Here is a 23,419-nt window from a genome sequence, read left to right as displayed (position 1 = left end):
CTTCAGTTGCTGAAGGTTTTGGCTGCCCAGCAGTATCCTAGCCCACACCCATTGATGGCATGGCAGTCAGCAGTGGTATTCTGTACCTCTGTGCATGATGGATATGTGTTACAACCCTGGCTGGGTCAATTTTGTCTGTGTATGTACACAAACAATATTGCATTTGTCACAACAGTTATTAGCTTGACCAGGGATGTCTTGATTCCTCAGCTCTGAATGTAGATTAATGTATATCACTTTATATAACACAACATAAATAAAATAACTAGAGCAAATGTTTTGTTGGAGAGAGGAGGCAGGCTTGGCAGTGTGGGAATGGGTTTATGGAACCCAAGACACAGGAGGGGCACTTGCTGTGGTCTTCTGCTGCCGTAGCCCATCGGCTTCAAGGTTCAACGTGTTGTGCATTCAGAGGCGCTCTCCTGCATACCACTGTTGTAACAAGTGGTTATTTGAGTTACTGTTGCCCTTACATCAGCTCAAATCATTCTCCTCTGACATCAACAAAACATATCTTTCCCAGAGAACTGACACACTGGATATTTTATCTTTTTTGACCATTCTTTGTAAATTGCATGTTTACATTTGCAGCATTTAGCAAATTCTTTTATTCAAAGCAACATACAACTGTGCCCAAGTACAGTTCAAACTATTTAAGATTAAGGGCCTCGCTCAGGCACCCAAAAGTGGTAACTTGGTGATGGTGGAGCTTGAACTGAAAACCTTCCATTTACTAGTCTGGTAACTTAACTGCTGATCTTGGTTGTGTTTGAAAATTTCAGTACATCAGCAGTCTATGAAATACTCATGCCAACCAATCTAGCACCAACAACCACATTCAAAGTCACTTAAATTACTTTTGTTTCCCATTCTGATGCTCAGTTTGAACCTCGGTGTGAGATCACCTCACCCATGTTTACATGCTTAAATGCACTGAGTTGCTGCCATGTTATTGGCTGATTAGATATTAACATTAACAAGCAGTTGAACAGGTGTACCTAATAAAGTGGCCAGTGAGTGCATATAGGAGTAAACTTAAATAAACACAAAAACTATTACTGATTTTGATGGGCAACATAAGTATGTATATATTATATAAATGTCCCTGCGAAGTTCTTTTTTTTTTTTTTTGCTGTCACTATTGTGCAGAAATTCTTCAATTATTTGATTAGGTGTATTGAGGCAGGGCCCTTCTATAGATTGTGAGAGGTTTTTAAAGGTGAAGGAAAAATACAGTGGGAGTATGTATGTGTCTGTGTGTTTGTTCTCTCCACACACTGCGCCAACTATCTCCCTGATCTTAGACAGAGGACACCCACCACAAGGTTAGAGTTATCCAGGGCCACACTGTTAGACAGGTGGGGAGAGGAATGAAGCTGTGTTAATTCTGTTGTGTATTTTGTGCATCACAAGGATTAAGATCTTCTGGGAGTTATATATTGCTGCTAGCAATGTAATGTTATATATGTGTGACAAAAATGGTAAAGGGTGGGTTGTTTTAATTTGTTGGTCAATATAAATTATTTTGCCAAAGTTGTAGTGTAGTTTTAAAAAGCTGCTCAGAGAATGCAGGTTTGTTTTATTTCATAAGCAAATAATTTTTGGAGAACAAGGTCAAGTATATTCCCAGCAGCTTCAAAACAGCATAAGTAGAGTTTGTAGTGGAGTATATTGAAGCAGGATAACTTTTGGGATTAAAATTCAAGGAGTCATGGAATCCAGGCAATCATAACATTTCTTTAATAAAATGTCAAGATATAAAACTGAATTTGTGCTAGACCATGGACATAGTTGTTGAAGATGAATAGCAAATAATTATGAAATCAAATAAGCTGCAGTAGCTACCCACAGTGTCCAAGTTGTCCAGTTTGTAGACTGTTCATTTAGACTGGATAGAACATAATACTTTTTAAGAGGTTGCAAATCATCTCTGATGTTATTTCTATTGTTAACTAATATAGTTAGGACAGCATAGGATCTCATAGACTTATATAGCTAAGCATAAATACATGTAATGTGTAGACTTGCAGCACTCGATCATCTTCTCTGATGTAATTTTAGAGAAACAGAATTCTGTGCCTATTTTGTGATGTGTTTATTTGTTGGCCATCTCTAACTTTCCCATTCCAAAGCAAGCCTTAAGCAAGCCACTTCGTGGGCCTCAGAACATACTCCTTCTCTTAAACATCTTCAGTTTGGTCAACCTTAGGAAGTAAACAAATGACAGGCACCCAAGCAGGTTCTTCATGACATAAAGCACTGGGGTCACATAACCAAAGATCCCCATCAGACAGATTCTCAGAACCAGGAAGGGCATGTCCTGTAACAGTACTCCCAGTGCAGCCAGTACAGGACTGTTAGGAGTTAGCACCACCCGCAGCATGGAGAGGTAAGCCAGGATGTAAGTAGGAAAGGCCCAGGCTGAGTAGAAGACTGCCTCAAGGCCAGCCACCCTAACCATCTCCACTGTGTCCAACCAGAACATGAAGGTGTCTATGAAGAGCTCATGCCGAGGGTCTCTGACCCATAAAAAGTGGAGGGAACCCGAGTGAGACTGCCTGGAGTACAGGTAGGCTGTACTGGAAGAGTGGGAGGCGCTGAACCTGCCCACGTCTCCCAAACGTCCCGATGGTGACCCAATTCTGAACTCTGTCCTCAGTGTCGGTCCGTTTTCACCTCCGTTAGTCTGCAGCTGTGCCGACACAGAAGACACCTGCTCCAGGTGAGTCAGCACAGGCCCAGGGTCTTCCAAGTCTGACTCGAAATTATCAGCTAACCATGAGAGAAAACTATTTTAAAACTTCAATTAAAAGCCTATTATACATTCGTTGCCAAAAGTTGAGACTGACACAAATGTTGGTTTTCACGAAGTTTACTGCCTGAGTTTTTTTAGATCCTTTTGTCAGCTGTATATAGGGTATAGGGAAGTACAATTATAAGCATTTCAGATGTTATAAAACTTTTTATTGACAAATACATCCAGTTTAAGCAAAGTCTTAATGTTTAGTATTGAACCTTCTTTTTAAAGACTTCTGTAATTCGCCTTGTCATGCTGGGTATCAGCTTCTGGGCAAAATCTTGACTGATGGCAACCCATTCTTGTCTAATGCTTGGAGTTGATCACAGTTTCTATGTTTGTTTGTCCACCCTCTTTTTGAGGCTTGACCACAGGTTCTCAATGGGATTGAGATCTGGGGAGTTTCCTGGTCATGGACCTAAAGTTTCAATGTTTTGTTTACCGAGCCACTTGGTTATAACTTTTGCCTTGTGAAATGGTGTTTCGTCATGCTGGAAAAAGCATTGCTCATCATCAAAATGCTCCTGGATTGTTGGGAGATGTTCTGATACCATTCCTTATTCATGGAAGTGTTCTTAGGCAAAATTTTGAGCAAACCCACACATGAATGGTCTCAGGATGTATCACTGTTGGCATGACACAGGACTCATGGTAGCTCTCACCTTTTCTTCTCCAGACAATCATTTATCCAGATGTCCCAAACAGTCTGAAAGGGGCTTCATCACAAAAAAAATAACTTTACCCCATTCCTCTGCAGTCCAATCCCTATACTTCCTGCAGAATGTCAGTCTGTCCTTGGTGTTTTTCTTGGAGATATGTGGCTTCTTTGCTGCCTTTCTTGATACCAAGCCATCCTCCAAAAGCCTTCGCCTCACTGTGCATGCAGATGCACTCTCACCTGCCTTCTGACCTGCCATTCCTGAGCAAGCTCTGCACTGGTGGTGACCTGATCCTGTAGGTGTATCCTCTTTAGGAGATGGTCCTGGGACTTTCTTGACTTTCTTGGGCATACTGCAATTGAACCCCTCTCCTTGAAGTTCTTCATGATTTGATAAATGGTTGAATTAAATCAGCTGCCTTGTCCTCATTAAAACTTTCTCCTGAGCTAATGAGAAGCTCACTGAAATGATGTTAGCAGTCCCATTTTGTGGCAGGGCTGAAATGCAGTGGCTAGAATACAATAATTTTTGTGACTAAGTTAATTTTCACGGCAAGGAATGACTTTGCAATTAATTGCAATTCATCTGATATCTCTTCACAGTCTAGAGTTAATGCAAATTGTTACCATAAAAACTGAAGCAGCAAACTTTGTGAAAACCAAAATTTGTGCTAGTCTCAACTTTTGGCCAAGACTATAGTGCATCAGTATAGCACCACGGATAATGAAATGCATATTTCTCGAGTAGTTTTGATTTCATCAAAGACTTTTAGTCTGTAGCAGTTTTCTATACTCCATATTAGTTTTTATTTCAGTCAGTTAACCCTGAATGGACTGAAATGTCCATTTTCAGATATTTTATCTATAACAAATAAAAATAGTGGGTAAGTACAATAGTCAAAGAAAAAAAAAAACCCTCAAAATTTGCTTGATATTAACAGTTGGTCAAAAATCAGTCACTTGCCAATACCTGGTCCTGAGAGGCGATATGGCCGAATTCTCTCCACAATGTCCACGCAGACAAGGGCAAACAGCACTAATGAGACAGGGACTTCACTGAAATTGTCATGGCAAATTCCTGCATGGACCTGAACCTGTCCAAACAGAAACAGCATGTAGTTTTCAGGACAGAATGTCAGGGGTGGACAAATACCTACAGCCTATCAATATACCACCATTAATTAATGTTTAAGCCAGAACCAAAAGTGCTGAATCTTCACTGTGTTAATCAACAACTCTCTTGCTATAGCCTTATTTTTAAACTGAGTAGTATGAAACCAATTTGTGATATTGTGGGACCACGTACTAATCTTGGTGTGAACATCCTGTCTTGTACTGAAAACTGCAGTAAGGATATAGATGATATAGATTCCTTAGGTCATGAAATACTACTTAAAGGAAGGGATTTTATATTCACTTATCATTCACATACTCATGTGACCTTATACAGTCATAATCAAAGCAAACTGCTGGTTGTAACAGAAAACTATTCACATTCCACAACTAAGTTTCGAGTTAATAATAAATCTGTTGTTTTTGGTATGGGTTACTGAGTAACACAAAAGTCTGTCCCTTTTTCTCCCTACATTCAGGTGGGTTGTTCCTTAACCTTCAGATCACACACACGCACACACACAATCACAACTTTATGCAGCTCCAAAAACTTTTATTTCATTTTCATTTCCTGTGGAATCGAACAACCTTGAGTTGTTTATCAGCAATAACATGCTAAAAATACCACCTGAATATGGTTTTACCTGTGAGATGGCAAGGACAACGGCAAAACATGGCAAAGTGTTGAGAAGGGTAAAAGCAAGCGTGACCGGGCGCCTGTGAAAACATGCGTCTTTGATTCAGAGGAAACATTAAATGCAAGTATACGCAAGACGAAAATAACTTTTGTATCAGTAATCAGTACATATTAGAATGTGAATATAGAGAATTTTCTATTACTTTGGTTAGTGTGGCCCACAGAGACAAAAGTCGTGTATGCTCACCAGTTAGTAACATCAGTGATGAAGCTCCTGGACTTCAGGATGAAGAACTTCAGTGGCACCCAGATAAACAGGGTCACAGTGGTCACATACGCTATAGACACTGACACCACCAGCCAGTAGGCTGTAGTATCATTGAGCCTCACGGACCTCATGAGGGAGGCAAAACGCTCCAGAACCACAAAGATGGGCACACTCAGGCACGTGAACTGTAGTAGTTCGTAGAGGAGGAGTTTGATCGTCCTCCCAGAGGGCATCCTGACTGTGTATCTCCAAGTTCCCTAGGAGTGAAATGTCAGTGTGAGCCCCAAGCTGGCTGCATCCAACACCATCCCCAACACAGCAGCTGAACCAGTGCACGGCTGACTGAGTGCGCTGGACTCTGGCACTGCTTACATTGCACTCCCTGTCCTACTCATTTTATTGCCAAAGTAATGAAGCAGTCATGCTTCTCTTTTATGGGGCCACAGTTAGTCAGTGTCAATGCCCAAACTGAAAAACGTCTTAAAAAGATAGGCGTCAGTCTGGATTTTTGGTTTTGACACAGGTACAAAATGAGGTCAACGGGGCATTTTAAAATAAATATCAAGCTCTTAAAATATGTTTGTTGGTAACAAGCAAATCTAAATCTTAAAAAAAGCTGCAATAAAATACATGCTCTTAAAAACATAAAACCTCTACTTCCCCCTAGTGGAACAGGAAATTGCGGTAAACGTCATTATTAAAAATGATTATTTCTGTTCACATGTAATTTATTTCCAAATACTTTATTTATTTCAATTGGCTATTATGTAAGATAATATTCTGTGACAAATTACTAACTGAAAAATTCCATTTGCATTCACCCCTGTGCTAAGATGAAAGATTCTGCCCTAACAAGGACACATTTAGCTTACAATTAACCTCTTTCTGTGAATCATTAAAATGTTTGCATTTAATTCAAGAACCACTGGTGAGATGGTGAATCTGAAAACAAACTGTGAAAACTTCTTAATATGCACAAGATGAGACATGGTCACAAAATAATATCCAAGTGTTTGGATTTTCCAGTGAGCACTGAAAGTGAATCACTTCACCTAGGCATGGCCTAGAACAAGCCGCCTCTCAAAACTCAGCAACATGGTAAAGGAGATTTTGAATGATTGAGTGGCCAATAATCATGCTGAGTTCAGAGTCTGAGTACGGAGCTCAATGGCTGTAAGTGGAATGAAGGTGCACCAGCAAACAGTATCAAGAGTTATGTATACAACTGGGAATGTGGCAAAAGAAGCCACTTGTGAGGAAAGATCACATCAATGCATGTCTAGGGTTTCCCAGAAAGCATAAAAAAGTGACCCTGCTAAAATACAAAATACTATTTGTGGTACAAACCTAACACTGGACATTCCTCAACAACCACCCCCTCAACAGTGAAGTATGTGGGGATACCATTCACCTGCAGGGACTGCATGTCTTGTTCAAACTAATAGATCTGAAGGATAGGTAGATGGCTCAAAATACACAATCGGCCTACTATGATAAAAATAAAGTCTGGAAGAAACTGCAGCTTTCAGCAGGACAATTCTCCCAAGCACAAGACCAATGCAACACAGGATGACCGAATGGTGAAAAATCTACAATTGCTAAAGTCTAGATCTTAATCCAGTCAAGAATCTGTAGCATTATGTTAAAATTTCTGATCAATCATCCAACTATCCTGTACAACTGAAGCTAATCTGCCAAGGGGTGAAAATCATTCCCAAATTGTGTGCAAAGCTGGTAACAAGTTACTCCAACAGACTTAAAGCTATTCTTGAAGAAAAAGGTGATTCTATCAAGTACTAGGGGTTGAGTACCTATGCAAGGAGCATTGTTCACGTTTTAATATACATTTTTAAAAGATGCTGACAAATGTGAACTTTAAAAATTTAGTTTAAGAGCATATTGGTTTGCAATAGAACAAATACTGGCTGGAAGAGAATATGATTTGTAAAGCAAAATAATTTCATAACTTATGGGGATTGATTAGTTTTACAAAGAACTGTGTGGCAAATAAAACTGATTAATAAACCCTGAAACACAGCACTGTATAGACTGTACATCTGGCCTAGTTTTATTGTGAATACTAATTCAGATGATTAAAATGGTACATAAACAACCAGATACATTTAACAGAACCAATATACGTATAACCTTTAAAACACAGAAACAGTCATTTTTCTCTGTTAAGTTTACATCCGGATCCTGGCTCCTTGTGGAATAACCAGAGGGCCACATTAGAAAATGTTCATGGTCCAAAGTCAACCGCTTCTCAGCAACTTTTTGATTGACATGCTCCATCTACACAGACAATGCCACAGGCAGAGAGAAAGCATGCCACCGTTCTTCATACCAACAGACCCAAATGAACTCACTCACTTCATTTTCAGTCTCAGCCTTCACTGAAGCATAAAACTCTGGTACATAACAAGCTTTCCCATATACACAGTACACATCCAGTTCTGAATGAACAATACTCAAGACATTCTAAAACATACATGGTAATTGTTTTAGGTGAGCACTGAAAAGCATCTAGAAACTCACTGGGCCTAAATATTTTAAATGGTTAATTATTATTTTTTTGTTTAGCCACGTTAGTTCTAGGGTTGAAATATATTAAGAGTTGAGCTGAAATTCAAGACAGTGAGTCAGAAGGGTAAATAAAAAGTGCATGACATCATTCAGCAACATTACTGCTGTCCATTCCTCCTCTCAGAGACAGCTGCTCCAACACATGGGAGTTCTTATATATACACATCCACGTGTAGGCAGAATATCTTCCTTTTTCTCTCATTACTTTAAAGTACAGCATATTTAAAACATTATCAAAATAAATAAAAAAGCACACTACAAACAAGATGCTATCAATTTAACACTGTAAAGAAATGTTTAAAGACACTGGGAAGGTGGGCAGTGCCACCCTGCCATGAAGTGTGGGTATTACTGTATGGACCTCACCACTCAGAGATCATGGGGGGTGCTGTGCTACATGGGCCCAGAGGAAAGAAGGGTGACTGTAGTGTTTGGAAAAAGATCTTGCAAGAAGGCCGTACACAAACTCACACCCCACTCTCTCTCTCTCATGCACACGGTCAAGCTCAGCAATGATGAGAGCAAAGGGAGATGAAATCCTTCCAAGCACCCCATCAGCAACAAACACCTGTAACTACTGGGAATTCTGAACCTTTAGGGAAAAGTATGTACAATATTTGCATGCTCTCACTAATGTTTTTCAGCCTTCCTGGAACAAGAAAAAGACTCTTAGTTAGAGTAAGGACACTACCAGAAAAGTCATGTACCTTAGTTTCCATCTTCATTCAACCACCGTATTATAAAAGAGCAAGAAAGAACAAAAGAGAGAATATGCTGAGATGACATTCTTCAAATTGCACAATATAACTTCAGTAGTCAATATCTGGCACCTTTCTATGTGGTCAGATTTAGTGTGTTTTGTGGGTGCTTCTTTAGTGTCTAGATGGGACTGTTGACAAATTGAGGTGATTTATTTATACTGAGACTGATGGTAAGCTAGGAACATTGACCAGTCATGTATGACCTTTAGTCATATTGTTTTAGTGTCAACTTGCATGTATCACCTGTTTGTTCATAAGTGTGGGTGTTCACTCATGCACGCGTGAGTGTGTTTGTTTGTATCTGATTGAGAGAGATCAGTCTCTGTGGGTCCTATAAGAGGGCCTTTTCCGGATAAGGGCTCTGTTGGGTGTCTGTGGGGTTGGGAAGGCTCTGGTTGGCGGGGGTGTTGTAGCTGGGCGTTTGGGACAGGCCGGCCGGCCCGCTGGCACTGCTCTGGTATGCCTGTACCTCAGCTGGGGTAGCGCTGTACACTGCAGGCTGGCCCATATACATGTGAACATCGCTAGGGGACAGAGACACAGAAATTAGTTTTCAAATGAAATAAGTCTCATAAAGGGAGTATTTTGTGGAGATCAGTTCAGTGCGGTGTGGGTACCTGGGGGCTGCCTGGCCTGGCATGGCAGTGGCTGGCTGGTTCATAGCAGGAAGCTGCTCGACAGGAACACTGTAACCTTGCACCCCTGAGCCAGTCATGCTATATTGGCCTGGTGCCACCTGCCCAGGGTACACCTGTTGGGGGGGGTGGGCACACACACATTGAGAGCGAGTGAGCATTGCAGTCATTTGCCCCATTTCATGCTGGTCACAGCACGCCCTGCGAGCTCCTCACCTGCTGGGTGGCATTGGGCTGCTGCATGTAGTATTGCTGGCTCTGCAGCTTGGCATACATGGCATACACTGGATCTTCATTCATCAACTTGGCATACAGCGACAGAGCCTCCATGACCTTCACGTTAAGCTCAGACAACTCTGAGTGCTTCCTGAAAGCACACAGCACATCAGTCAGTGAGAGAGACGATGAAGAACACCTCCAAGCCCTGCAGCAGCATGTCACAATCTCACACTTTCAGGTTTTCAAAACATTTTAAAAAGCTACATTTGTGATCTTGAGCTCTTTCTGCATCTGGATACCTGTCGATCTCTTCAAGTTTTTGATCAATGAGTGGACCCATTTGGTTACAGGCACCTGAAGTGGAGGAGGAGGAGAGGGGGGGAAAAAAAAAAACAAAAAAAAACAAAACACTCTGAGAAAACAGATCCTAGTAGAGGGTATCAGATGGTCCATACAGTATGTGGTCTGCAGGTGGCTGTGCTGTGCCTTACCCTCCAGCTGTAGGAGCTCACAGGCATCGGACTGGTTGTCCGTCGGATCTGCACTCTGGATCATCTGGAGCAGCTGGTCCATTTTCTCCTGCAAGTGTTTACAGCACACCAAAAGTGACCCAGTAGCGCACATATGGGATCAGGGCCCTTCTGAGGTACTAAAATTAATGCAGGTACTGCCCATGATCAGGACTTCCGCAGGCCATGAACGAGCTACCATGTTGAATATGACATTATGCATTTTAGTTTTCCCTCATTTCAAAGACTTGTGCCTGGCAAGAGATAAAAAAAAAAGGACTTAGAGGAGCCCTCACCTCATCTATGTAGACTGGCTCTGGTTCTGGTTCAATGGTCTCGACCTGGATGTCCTCGCTGAACTGCACCGTCTTCTTTTCCGTTTTTACTTATTAGAAGAAGACAAATGCATACATGCGAGGGAGTAGGGAAAGTAGCTCTAGGAGCCTATAATCTGACCATGACATAGGCAGGACAGTGAAGATGAGACAATTCAGACTGCATAGAAAGTCTTTAAAAAGGGCTTCCTATGAGATAAGGAAATTAATGCTGGCTAGACGTTAGAAGTTTGACAAAGCAAGTCACTCTACTCACTCATCTCTGGTTCTGCTGTTAGGTCTGCTGTCACAAAGTTTGACGGAAAGAGCCCCACACCCTGATATGTCTCACCTTTCCACCAGTTAGGGTCACTGTGACAAAGAAAGCATCTCATCATACAAGCAAATCATACAAGCCAGGCCACTTACAGCAACTTCTGCTATGTACAATATAACATATAGCACTACATGGCAAATGCGGAGTAAAACACATCTGTGAAGTGAGATGTTGAGTTTCAGTTCGAGCACTGGTCAAGGTGAAGGGCAACCTGTCATCTAAGATGGTGATCATCTCGCCAGATTTGAAAGTGAGCTCGTTGTCCTCTGCTGCTTCAAAGTCATAGATGGCCCGAACTTTTCGGCCCTCGGGTTTGTGGGAGGGGAGGAGGCTGTTGGCGCTGGGGTACAGCCCAGAGAGGGCGGTCTGTGGCTGGAGACGCTGCTCCTTCAAAGACAGCTCAATCGCTGCACACAGAGGAAGGAGAAAGAACAAGACCAATCTCAATCGTCTACATTTGTCATGTGCATATATTTATAATATAGACAGACTGAGAGACAGACCTTTAGCCAGGTCCTCCTCTTCTTTTTTGTTTGTGGATGTTGCTGGATCTTTAGCCACTAGTGCAGGACTGGCCTTAGCTTGTTCGGCAGCCTGCAAGTATCACAAAACTGATTTCACAAATCAGCTATCCCATACAATGCATTTGCACATTTCCAAAATAAAGTTTCAGTACAGATCACCAAGTGTCACCTATATATTCCAAAATAAATATAACACGAACATAGTAACACAAAATGAATACACTAACATAATAATTATTGAACCAATCAATAATAGAATTCATCCAAAGGAAAATGGTGAGCACTAACAGCAATAATAATAATAATAATAATAATAAAAAACAAAAACAAAATCATGACAATGCTGCGGGGAAGGTTTTGTTTGGTATTACAGATTGTTGTTCATCCAATTAGCTGTCAGAATTCCTGGTGTACCAGATTTAATCTCTCTTGTAATTCTAAAAAAAATGGCCTCACCATTCCTTGAAAATCCTGTGCATATACAAATGAACAAATTGTGATTCTGGCACTTTATAGGGATCTTTAGAGATTGCAGAATACTCTGGTGAAGGCTGACCCATTTTTGTCTATTCTGGAAGTCACCAACCCTAATTTGTGTTATAATTGGACTGCATTTTTCTATTTAGTCATCAGACTGCTGGGGTTGTAACTTAAGAATAATTTTGACAAAACAGCATAGCCCATAAACCATTGTTATGCTCCAGTGTATTGCATGTTATAGAAAGTGATTATAAAATATAGGTCTATTTAAAGGGTCACTCAACTCCCTTCAATATTTATGCAAATGAGTGTAAGGTCTCCTTTAGCATTCATCACCATGACACTGAAATTTGCACTGAGCCCTACCACACAGATTCCTGTCCTCTCCCAGTAACCCTCCGAAAAGGGACCAGTGATTACTGGAAGATAAGAACAGAAGGGGAGACCAGTACACAGTGTTAGTGTGCTAACCTGGGAGCCAACAGCAGGAAAGGTGACGCCCTGCTCCCTCAGGTTCTTGATCATGGCAGATATAAGGCTGAGCTGGGGATCATTTCGGAAGTCCTCTGCCCACTCCACCATAAGGGCCTTGAGCTTCTCACACACCTTAGGGTGGCCCTGAACAAATGAGACTTATGCCTCAGTTTGGGGCCTGGCTAAGAGACTGAGGAACAAGGAAAAGACTACTCTAATAAATGAGTATGCATACCTTGTTTAAGACATTGCTAACTTCACTGGCAAACTCTCTGGAGCATACCTCCAAATGGAATATTTTTCCACAGTTTGACACACAGGCACCTAATAACTGGATGTGAGGACATATATTCAGTACAAAAGTTAGCTGTACATGCAAAATACGATTTTCTTTACTTCTTAGACTTTAGATATTTTTATTGCATTGAACCGCAGTCTTCAATAAAGAAGACACATCTTGAGCTTGACCAAAGGACATTAGTAAGACCAAAATCACTTCAAGATGGGCAAATAAATATCAAATACTTACAGTAAGGGCTTGCATGGCTACATGGGGATCCTTGTGGTTTACTCTCCTCATTATAGAGCGTAGGCATTCTTTAGGTCTATAAATTAGAAGAAATAATCTCTTCTGATATACTGCAGTCTTCACAAGCTTCACAAGCCACACAAGCGATACAAATAAACATATATCACAAAAATGGGCAGGTGATGGATTTGACTAACCCAGTACGTGACTGCCCAATTTTATCACATATGTCCAGTATGAGGCCCCAGTCTTCAGCTGTATTCATCTCACTGGTCGCTTTCTCTGAAGATGAACATTGAGGCAAATCAATCTCCACACGCGCAAAAAGCATGTACTGATGGACAACTATGCAATAAACTATACTGGGCCAGATTTGTGAATGCACTTGACACAGTGCATTCATTTGCAATATTAGAAACCATGACTGGTAAAATATTTTAGCCCAATAAAATGATAGACTAACGCTGATGGGTGTTATCCATAATTATGGCACCTGCACCACTTTATCACTTCCATGTTGAATTTTGGGTGAATCTGTGCATTAGAGAAACCAGGGGAGAAAGGGCTAGCTATGCTATGCTAGCTAGCTAGCTCTTTCTGCCATATAAGTTAGCTAATCACGCTAGCTAGCCCGCTAACGTTACGTAGCTACCTTTCATTCGAGTTCAACATTTGCAGTGTCACTGCAGCTAGATTTTTGATCAAAGTCCAAATTATTGCCACAGCGAGAGACAAATATTTCACCATTCACTGGGTTCTGACGTAGAATAACATACCTGCTCATTTATCTACTGGTCCAAGTGTGTTGCTTACACACAGAAAATGATAACTTAGCCAAATAGCTAGCTACACACCTGACATGACGAGCTTATAACAGCTAGCTAACGTAACTTAGCTAAGATAGATAGCTAACTATCGCTATCGTTAGTCACGTCAAGGATATGGGACAGGTACAAACACACAAATGTTAAGGAATAGCATTGTCCAGCTGTTGTCTTTTGCATTAGCGTTACTTCACCAGAGACAAAAATGCCGACACAAACCAAATCAAACGTGAAACCATGCTAGCACCAGTATAGGTTTGCTAGCTAGCATAACAAGCTAATACAGGGTTTCCTAGCTAGTTAGCTACATTTACCCAACTTACCAACATCTTGATCAAAGGGATTGGACGTGAAAAGAGGCATTGCCGTGGCGTAAACAAGAACAGCAGCCGATATATCTGAACCTGGTCCTCTTTTTACCTCTTTCTGTCAGAACGTAGATGATAAATGAATATACATAATAAAAAGTGGAGGCAAATCTAAACAGTGAAATTGTCTCTCCTTAGCAGCAAAACGCGTTGCATTGTGGGTAGGAAGCAGGGCACCCGCTGAACCTGCCCTCGCTGTGACGTCATTGCATCTGCCAGCGTAACTCACTTACTCCTGCGTCTGTAATATAACATGTCCCTATTGTTATATTTATACCTGAGTGCGAAAAGAAACACAATACGTTTTTTTAAATAATCGCCCTACGATCATATGATTTAGGCTAGGTCACATGACTGACCTATTTTTCGCACACTCTTCAAAAGAAATCCCTCCCTTTTTGTGGATGACCCGTTGTATTAAAGTCGTTATCATGTTATTTCTGCAAAATCATACTGGCAAAGGCCAGAAAATACACAACTACAATTCGAATAAGGCTATCTATAATAAAGAGGACTAGTAGGGATATACAGGAAGAAAGAGAGATATTTTGTTTACGTCCTCAACTTTGGGGAGGGACATGCTAACCCCCCCCCCCCCCCCACACACACACACACCTCCAGAGAGAAAGAGAAAAAAACTACACATTTGATTTAATAACATGTTTCATGCTACACATTCAGTGTTTATGTCTGTGCACAGGTCATTGTTGAAAGTTAGACAATGCGACTAAAAGGATTCAATGTACTCTACGCTGTAGACATAATTTGGCCTACAGAACGTGTTGTCTTGCTGTGCAAAGACAAAACATGGCAGATAAAAATGTGATGCATAAAACAACAAGCAAAGTGTTAACTCATGTAGGTTATAGCAAAATTTCTACATTTTCATGACAATGTTTTCCAATAACTTTCATAATACAATCAAAGTTCCCAAACTTATAGAAAACTTGTAGAAAAGGCCAGGAATTAGTTGACCATTTCCTGAGCACAAGGTCTCATTCAAGGTCTCCTACAATATGTGGTAATTCCATCAGGCCTATACAGTCAATCACATTAAAGATCATAAACATATTTTCACTTGCAACAAAATAATTCACATTATATCTTAGAAAAGTAATGAAAAATATTTGCTATATTTTATTTCAGATAAAATCAACTTAGGCTACCTTTTATGATGGTTACATCTATACACCAAATGCATGTTCAAACTATTTTATACATATGTACTGTATATATTTGAAAGATTGTAGGGATCCATTCATCATACATTATATCACTGAGATTTCAAATTTTATAAAAAATCACAAAAAATGTAACCTAGTACTTGTGTGAAAAACAGCCTGTTTACAATTATTGAAATTATTGCTTTATACTGTGTGTAGCTTATGACATTAGGAGATTCTAGTTTGCTGCATAGTTCATTATATTGCACTAGATTACTGTCGGATAAATTTTATATCATTAAGTAAAAAGATTTATAAAAGCTATTTACAATTGTATATTTAAAATACATTACAGCTTTTCCATTTTTATATCATATTTAGACATGAACATGACTGGTAATATGTATGTCTAATTGTACAACAGTTTGCGACCTCGACAAATTGCTGATTATTGCCGATTTGTTGTTGTCTTCTTTCCTGTCCAACAGCTATCACTGAAATTGTCTCTTGGCAAGGCCATGTTGGTCCTTGTATTGGAAGGAAGTCATGCAACAGAGGCCACTTGAGCAATCTCCCTGATTGTCATATCCAGTCTTCTCTTAGCTCAGCAATGTTTGCTATAAAACTGGAACCATTTCTGTAGAAAACAATGATGAATTTAAGCTTTTCCATGGAGTGAGTAAACAAACAGTTTTTGGTGTACAGTAGTTTTCAAATAGAATAAACATATCATAGGTTGTCTGTGAAATGATCACATACTCTCAACAGTACGTTCACAAATAAATCCAATGCGATCCGTGCAGAAGAAGTCATTCCAGTTGGCCTCATGAATGAGCCCTGCACAGTCCTCGCCCTCTTCATGGCCGTGGCTCCAGTTATCAGGCTGGCCTTGTTTCCAATTCCTAGTGGGGGACGCATACATTGGGAAGAGCTACTGTATGTAATAGGTTCACAAAGAGACTGGTGCACAAATAGTTAAAGTAAATGTGTTGGTATGTATGTGTAAATGTTGCTCACGTAAAGGTGGGGAGTGTTCCATCTACCCATCTCCAAATGTTTTCCTCTACAATGTCTGTAAGACCCAGCCAAAAGTAACCCTTTCCTGCAATTTGCTTCCGTATCCAAAGCTGGTACAAAACAGATTTATATATGTATTCCAGTACATGAAAATACATTTCTATTAAATAGGTTTTGAGCAGAAGCACTTCAGACATTCCAAAAAAAAAACAAAAAAAAAAACAAAAACCAGATAAAGCAGTGTTTGAATTAAACTAGCTTTAACCTGAATCCAGAAAACTAGATTGGAACTAGTAAAATACAGTTAAATATAGAAATCTAACACAAAACCTACCTGCTCATCCTCATCCCTAATAATAAGCATAGAAGAGGTCTTGTTTTTGCATGTTTCTTTTGTCTCAGCAAAACTCAGTCTCTCTGAAGGAGCTGAGAAGTAGTAGCATTTGTCTCTGTAGCTCTTCCATTGAGGTGAACATCCTAAGGAGGAAAAGGAAAACAAAAGATGTCATGTTTTATATCCTTGAAAAAAAAATGCACAAAAAATGATAAATTAGACATTGTTATAGCAGCTCACGATGACACAATGAAAACACAATGAAATGTCTTATGAATGCAATTATATGCACATTTGTTATGTTATATATGTAGGTTAAAGTCTAATTACATCCATAAAAATTTAGTGCTCTGCACAAGTACTGACAGCCCTGGTACACATTGAGTGAAATGCGCTGTAAAAACACTTTTCTTCATCTTTCATTCAAATTATTAACAAAATATAAGATATAGCCTTTATTTGAAGTACAATGATTGAAATGGAAAAACCTAAATCTTTTCATGAAATAAATCTTTACTCAAATCTGTGTGCCTCAATTGTTGGCACCCCTTCATTTACTATATTATGCAACTTCCCCTCTGACTCTTCTCCTATACTGCTTAATGAGATCGGAGAACACATAGCAAAGGATCCGAGTCCATTCAATCAAATCCTTAAGTTTTCAAGGTCCTGCTTGTGCACCCTGCTCTTTGCATTAATTCACAAGCCCACAACATCGCAGATTCCACCACCAAATTTCACAGTGGGAATAAAGTATTTTTCTGCATATGATGTTTGTTGCCACAAAAGATCTATTTTGGTCTCATCTGAATTCAGTCCCACAAAGGTCAAGTAGCATCAGGCAAACTGTGGGCATCTGGGTTTGTTTATCCTTGACATCAGAGACTTTCTTTTGGCAAATCCCCCAAACAACTTGTGGTTATGTATGGCATCTGATTACATTTTGACTCCAAGATCTAATGTCTGCAATTCTTCAGCTGTGATTCTTGCAGATTATTTGGTCCATGCTGAATTTAAACCATCCTCCAAAACAAAGTATATTCCCCATCCATATTTTATGTTTTAAGATTCACTGTAGTGATTAGGAACACCCAAAAGGTCATGAATTCCTATTTCACTAGGGTTTACATATGAGGCCAAATTCCCTTAATTTTCCAACACTCCATCAAGACCATCAAGACCAGAGAATACATCACTTACATTTCCACTGTCAGGACTAAAACTAAGAGGTTTACAGCAACTGGAGAGTCTAAGAATATGCCTGGACATTTGTCTATATTGACACTACACACAATTAGATTTCATTCATAAAAATGTCTAGGGGTGCCATCAATTTCGGCACTTGTGGGTTGTAAAAGATATTTTTTTCATGATAATATTTCTATTTCAATCATTGCTCTTCAAATAATTTGAAAGAAATAAAAGGATAAGCAATAGCTACTGTTTGTTATAATCTGCTGTTTACAAGGGGTATCAATATTTGTGGAGGGCACTGTATTTTAGAGCAAAGGTGCTAGTCTGTGCTGTCAATTTTGATACAATTTTTAACAAACTTCAAGATTACAAAGGGTTCTCTTATAAAGTAAAAGGTTTTACCTGGTGCATTGGAGGGAGGGGGTTCTTGGACTTGGCGGGACACTGAACTTTGTGGTCCTACTGGGGGCAAAGATTTTGCCACTTGGGGAGGAGGTCTACTTGGTCCAGGTGGTCCAGGTGGTCCAGGTGGTCCAGATGGTCCATGAGGACCAACAGGGCCAGCTGGCCCCGGTGGTCCTTGTGGTCCTTCAGGTCCTGCTGGGCCTGTGGGACCTGGTGGCCCCTGGGGTCCCTGAGACCCTGGCTGACCATCTCTGCCAGCAAGCCCAGGCAGACCAGGGTCACCCTTGTCTCCTGGAGGCCCAGCCCTACCCCCTGATCCTCGGGAGCCCTTTGACCCAGGATTTCCTCTTGGTCCAGGGGGTCCTTGGAAGCCTGAGACCCCTTGAGGTCCATGCATCCCTTTGTCTCCTTTAGGCCCTGGTATACCCGGTGCACCTTTTTCCCCAACATCACCTTTCTCACCTGTTTTCCCTGCAGGCCCCTGGGGTCCTCTATCCCCACGAGGGCCTCTAGGACCAGGGGGTCCTGTAAACAGAATATCATTAATTAAAGAATATCATTAATTAAAATTCCATCATTTCTCATTACTAAACCAAACATTCTAGGAACAGATGAAACCACTACCTTGAAGAATGGTGAAATTGGTGATTAGTTGCGAGTGTTTGCTGTCCACCAGTTTCATCTCCTCCATGACTATGGAGAGGCTGCTCACTTCCTTGTCGAGCCTAGTGGTGAGCTCCTCTTGTTGGGCTTTGAGCTCAGTGCTGTCTGCCCTGGCCTCCAGTACACTGCTGTTAAGGGATACCAGTAGGTCTGAGTGCCATGTCAATGTTTTTGCACAGCTGCGAAGGCCATTCAGGTCAGTGCTGATGGCTCCCAGCAGCTGTGTAGCAAAGCTGACATTCCCTGTGATGCGGTCCATGTCTTGCTCATTGTGGTCCAGGCGTGCCTCTAAAGCATCAAACCTGTTGGAGGTGGCATTGTCATGGTCTCGCTGCCGGTCCATGAGCTCATGCAGACTTTGGTCATGACTATCAGTGACAGCTGAGGCATTCTGTACTTGCTCAGATAGAGAGCCAAGCTGAGAGGACATGTCCTCCAGAGCATCACTGTTAGAGCGGGCCAGCACTGAGTTGTTAGCAGCGAGTGCCTGGAGATTCTGCACCTTCTCCCTTAGCCAGTCAGCATCAGATTTAGTTTGCCTGGATACCTGCTGCAAACTCTGGTAGTCATTCTTCAGCTTCTGGACTGCTTGGCTGGTGTCCTCCACTGACCTCTGGAGGGAGCTGATGAGGTTCCTCTGCTGGCTCTGGGTGAAGTTAAGAGTATTGATGCTGTGGGTGGATCGGCTCTGCTCTCTTGTCTGCTCCTCCAGCTCCAATTGTAGCCGTTCTGTGTCCTTCTTCAGCCCACCAATCAGGTTGTTGTATGTGTTCAGGGTGTAGTTGACATTGCGGATGGTGTTTGCATTGTTCTCCAGAAGCTCCTTTAGTGAAAGGTGTCCATTCTGCATGATCTCCCCTGCCCGCTGTAGCTCTTCCAGAGTTGCCCTATTGCTAGATGCATTCAGGGCGATATCATTAATTTGGTTCTGCAATGTCTGGATGTCTGTTTTAAAGGACATTATTTCACTTGTGGCATTCTCTGACTTTTCACCAGTCTGATCATCTGCATGTAAAAGTGTACATCAAAAATTAACCATTAACCAAGCATGTATAAATGGCACAAAACAGAATGCCTTTCATGACTTGGGTTTATAGTGTTAGCAGATGGAACTCACCAAGCTTCTTTAGGTCTGTTTCCACAGCAATGATTTTACCTCCATAGTTCTCCATCCCTTCAGTCACACTGTCCATCTTCTGGACCACTGGAAAACACACAGCAGAAAATCAGCAGATGAGACCAAAAATTAGACCAAACAAAAGCCCACTTGCTTAAACAAGAATTGGACACAGACATGAACCATACATAATTCAGATGCAGTTTTGTGTCCAGATATTCTTGAGGAAGTTACATCAATAGACACTTTAGAGAGAGGGCCAAAAATTAAATTAAGAGAAAGAGACGCTTCTTCTCCTGCAACAGGCAGACCCCACGGCAGATTCACAAGCCAATGGTGAACATATGGATGCACACACTGACAGCATAAACACATTCCACATGCCCAGTCTCATGCAGGAAATCCATGACATTTAATTTCCTCTGGAATGTATAGTGGCCACTCAGGGGTCACACTCTGACTGTTTGGGTGCCTCCTGAGCCACACCGCTGATTCCTACCCGTCTCTCTGGCACCAGTCCTGCTGTTTTTCACCCTGTTTTCTTGTTTTCACATCACTGTGAAAACATAACTGTTTTCTACTAGAGAAAATGCACTCTTCCAATATTTGTTGTATGCTAATGGAGCGATAAAACAGCAAGAACCATAACAGGACATTGCAAACCACAAAATAAATTGTTCATGAACTGGCTAAGGCACATACCATACAGCTTTCTCCTAGATAGGTCTTAGATACTGTAATTCTAGTGAATGATCCTTGTCACATTTATATAGTCTTATATATTTGGACAGGAACTTCCTACCAACTTCACATTCCTGCATTTGGAAGATTAATTTTTGTATAAACCAGAAAATGGCTGGAATTATATCTCAAAACATCTTATGAACTAGACCAGAACTCATAATTAACTCAAAGGTTATTATTCAGTAAATATATCAAAACTAATATGAAAAGTATGCATCAACATGAGTGAGGAATGAGAGGCTGCTGCCAGTGATAGGATACTGGAGTGAAAGGACTCAAGACTGAATGGCCTAAGCCTCAATAACAACTGAAGCCCTTAACATTGAACAACGACATGCTTGTCTTTTTATCAGATATAAACATTTCCAAACTGTGTTCTGCGATCTTTTAGTTTAGTTGTGTGGTGAATCTTTGGTCTTATTCTTGCCTCTACTTCCTCCATGCATTTCAATGTCAGTGGGAATGTTTTCATACTGTCTTTGTAAAGCAGCAATTGTTTTTTTGAATTTGTATTATTTCCCTTTGTGTCCAAAATGACATCTACTACAGCTCTTAGATATTGTTACAAAGCACATTTTCTCTAACTGGTAGAGTATTAGGAAATATGATAGAGGTATCCTATCAGAGGTATCCTTAATGGAAGCAAAATATGAATGAAAAAGAGAGCAGAACATATTGGTTCCTCCATTATTTACACTTCCTGTTTTTGTCTTTTTCTGATGTGTTATTCAGTAGGGCTTTGCAAAACAAACTGAAACCCATCCAAGATGTTGAGTGTTATCATTCCAGACAGCACTTGTGTAACCAAACACATAATGATAACATGCTTGGTGGAACAACAGAACATGGAGGTCCATTTCAAAGGCTTACTGGTTCGCCACGCACTGGGATCAGTGGGGGGTCTGAGCTGTCTCATTTTGTCTCTCTCTCCTTATCTCCCACCATTAGTTTTTGTGGGAGTATTTTTGGGCTAAGCTTAATGACAAGGCTTAAAATTCAACCTAATGACGAGTTATTTGAAACCGTGGACCATTTACATTTATGGCATTTAGCTGACACTTTTATCCAAGATTATGACTGAATACAACTTGAGCAATTGATGGTTAAGGGTCTTGCTCAGGGGCCTAACCGTGGCAACTTGGTGGTGGTAGGGCTTGAACTGGCAACCTTCCGATTACAAGTCAAGTAAATGTTGTGACATAAGGTCACAAAAATAAAGAAGATACTGTTTGATATTAAATGAGATTTAAAAAAACCTTGTATAATAAGCAAACAGGTTTATGACTAAACTAGGAAGAGGGTCAAGACAGTGAGATGGATAACAGGTGATATTTAGTATTGCGTTTACCCAAAGCAACTTACAATTAGGACTGAGTACAACTTGAGGGTTAAAGGTCTTGCTCAGGGGCCAAACAGTAGCAACTTGGCAGTGGTGGGGTTTGAACTAGCAACTTTCCAACTACAAGTCAAGTACCTTAACCAGTGAGCTACTGCTGCTCGTTAGTGAGCTACCACTGCCTGTTACAATGAATTATGATTCCCTGGATTCCCTTTCAGCATGAACGCTATAAACCCTTAAATGGTTTGAGGCTAACTGAAGGCTAAGTTGTATACAAAATCAGTACAATAGGCAACATATTATGGGCATATTATGGGCATGTCAAGCCTTAGCACATTGGGTAAATGGTTATTGCTGTGATTTAGAAGGGAGAACAGCAGAGAAAAAAGTCAAGTACTACTTCAGAGTATAATTGTAACAAATATGAATGCTCAGATTTCTTCAAGTTAATGAAATAGTTAGAATCTAGTTTCTAACTAGTTTCTTCTTTGCAGAACACCTGTACATGACAACTCATACATTTTGTTCATATTTAGGAGAAATTTCTAAGTACAAGAAAGTTGGCGTGAGTTCTTTTAAATCTCTTTAAATTTAGTAATGCAATTTAGGAATGCATTTGTTTATACAAGTGGTTCTGGCCCAAGGCCCAATGTTTAAAAGTCATATTAAGCCTTACACATAATTTATGAATTAGACATAATTCACAATGCAGGGTTTAACAATGTGTCAAGCTCTCTAGGAGAATATAGAAGGCATATGCCACTATAATGACCATGAAGAGATAATGCTTAGAAAAAAAAATTATATATCTGCCTTATGTCAAATTAGAAGAAGAAAAACAAAAACTGCAGAAGACATACAGCATTTAGACATAAATATTCTGACAAACTGGAAGTTTTCTGACAAATATCGTTTGGCTGTAGTATAAACACACAGCATGTTTGGATGGAAGTTTTTGTGATCTTCTAAACATGGGACTGTATTACACAATCACTGGAACACATCATGGAATACATGTTGGCTTACTAGTTTTGTTTCCTGGAATGTTTGTGAATGGAAGAGCATCAATTTTCATACGAAAAGAATATCTTTTCAAATCAACTGACATAAGTGAGTAAAAGGGAGTGGTCATACCTTTGTATCCTAAGACAGCCACAGCTATAGTGAGCAATGCACAAAGGACATAGAGGAGAGCAATGGCTGCCCTAAGAGCCCAGTCATTCCTACATCTGCTGCATTCATTTCCTTCCTGGATACCTGTGCGAGAAGGAACCGTAGCAGTGTGTTAGATGAAAGTAGATGACCCATTAGATGACAGCATGACTGATGAAAATGCAGCTTCTATGCAATCACTCGATGGCCAAACTGGAGTTTGTGAAGCTTTTGGTTCTTCTGCAGAATCTTACAGTT

At 40.5% G+C, this 23,419-nt stretch overlaps 2 protein-coding genes across 2 annotated transcripts in view; both read right to left on the bottom strand.

Annotated features, from left to right (window-relative positions):
• Nucleotides 1-2,077: 2,077 nt before the first annotated feature.
• Nucleotides 2,078-7,417, bottom strand: si:dkey-32m20.1 (transmembrane protein 236). The gene is made up of 4 exons (XM_027014603.2): nt 5,453-7,417; nt 5,213-5,285; nt 4,426-4,549; nt 2,078-2,772 (listed from the first exon to the last, which is right to left on the bottom strand). Exons 1-4 carry the CDS (start codon nt 5,704-5,706, stop codon nt 2,162-2,164), a joined length of 1,062 nt encoding a protein of 353 aa, XP_026870404.2. The 5' UTR covers nt 5,707-7,417; the 3' UTR covers nt 2,078-2,161.
• Nucleotides 7,418-7,514: 97 nt separating this feature from the next.
• colec12 (collectin sub-family member 12) overlaps nt 7,515-23,419 on the bottom strand; it is a 31,388-nt gene continuing 15,483 nt past the window's right edge. Inside the window, exons 3-23 of the mRNA XM_035519734.1 lie at nt 23,144-23,266; nt 19,927-20,013; nt 18,771-19,814; nt 18,144-18,671; nt 16,548-16,690; nt 16,214-16,323; nt 16,020-16,098; nt 13,989-14,085; nt 13,039-13,123; nt 12,842-12,917; nt 12,548-12,643; nt 12,310-12,456; nt 11,338-11,428; nt 11,046-11,241; nt 10,775-10,869; nt 10,480-10,568; nt 10,166-10,253; nt 9,974-10,028; nt 9,672-9,822; nt 9,438-9,571; nt 7,515-9,344 (exon numbers count right to left, since the gene is read on the bottom strand). Coding sequence (XP_035375627.1) covers nt 9,152-9,344; nt 9,438-9,571; nt 9,672-9,822; nt 9,974-10,028; nt 10,166-10,253; nt 10,480-10,568; nt 10,775-10,869; nt 11,046-11,241; nt 11,338-11,428; nt 12,310-12,456; nt 12,548-12,643; nt 12,842-12,917; nt 13,039-13,123; nt 13,989-14,085; nt 16,020-16,098; nt 16,214-16,323; nt 16,548-16,690; nt 18,144-18,671; nt 18,771-19,814; nt 19,927-20,013; nt 23,144-23,266 — 3,707 coding nt within the window. The 3' untranslated portion in view covers nt 7,515-9,151. The remainder of the gene's footprint in view (nt 9,345-9,437; nt 9,572-9,671; nt 9,823-9,973; nt 10,029-10,165; nt 10,254-10,479; nt 10,569-10,774; nt 10,870-11,045; nt 11,242-11,337; nt 11,429-12,309; nt 12,457-12,547; nt 12,644-12,841; nt 12,918-13,038; nt 13,124-13,988; nt 14,086-16,019; nt 16,099-16,213; nt 16,324-16,547; nt 16,691-18,143; nt 18,672-18,770; nt 19,815-19,926; nt 20,014-23,143; nt 23,267-23,419) is intronic.

Source organism: Electrophorus electricus, chromosome 19, assembly GCF_013358815.1.
Source record: "Electrophorus electricus isolate fEleEle1 chromosome 19, fEleEle1.pri, whole genome shotgun sequence".
NCBI lineage: Eukaryota > Metazoa > Chordata > Actinopteri > Gymnotiformes > Gymnotidae > Electrophorus > Electrophorus electricus.
This window is presented reverse-complemented; position numbering and strand designations above follow the sequence as displayed.

Bases quoted from the DNA above. Each gene is read 5' to 3' on its own strand.
- si:dkey-32m20.1 (XM_027014603.2), bottom strand. From the start codon at position 5,706: ATGCCCTCTGGGAGGACGATCAAACTCCTCCTCTACGAACTACTACAG. The intron at 5,286-5,452 runs GTGAGCATACAC...ATGTTTTCACAG, and splicing joins ATCACTGATGTTACTAACTG to GCGCCCGGTCACGCTTGCTT. The intron at 2,773-4,425 runs GTATTGGCAAGT...TCTCATGGTTAG, and splicing joins ATATCGCCTCTCAGGACCAG to CTGATAATTTCGAGTCAGAC.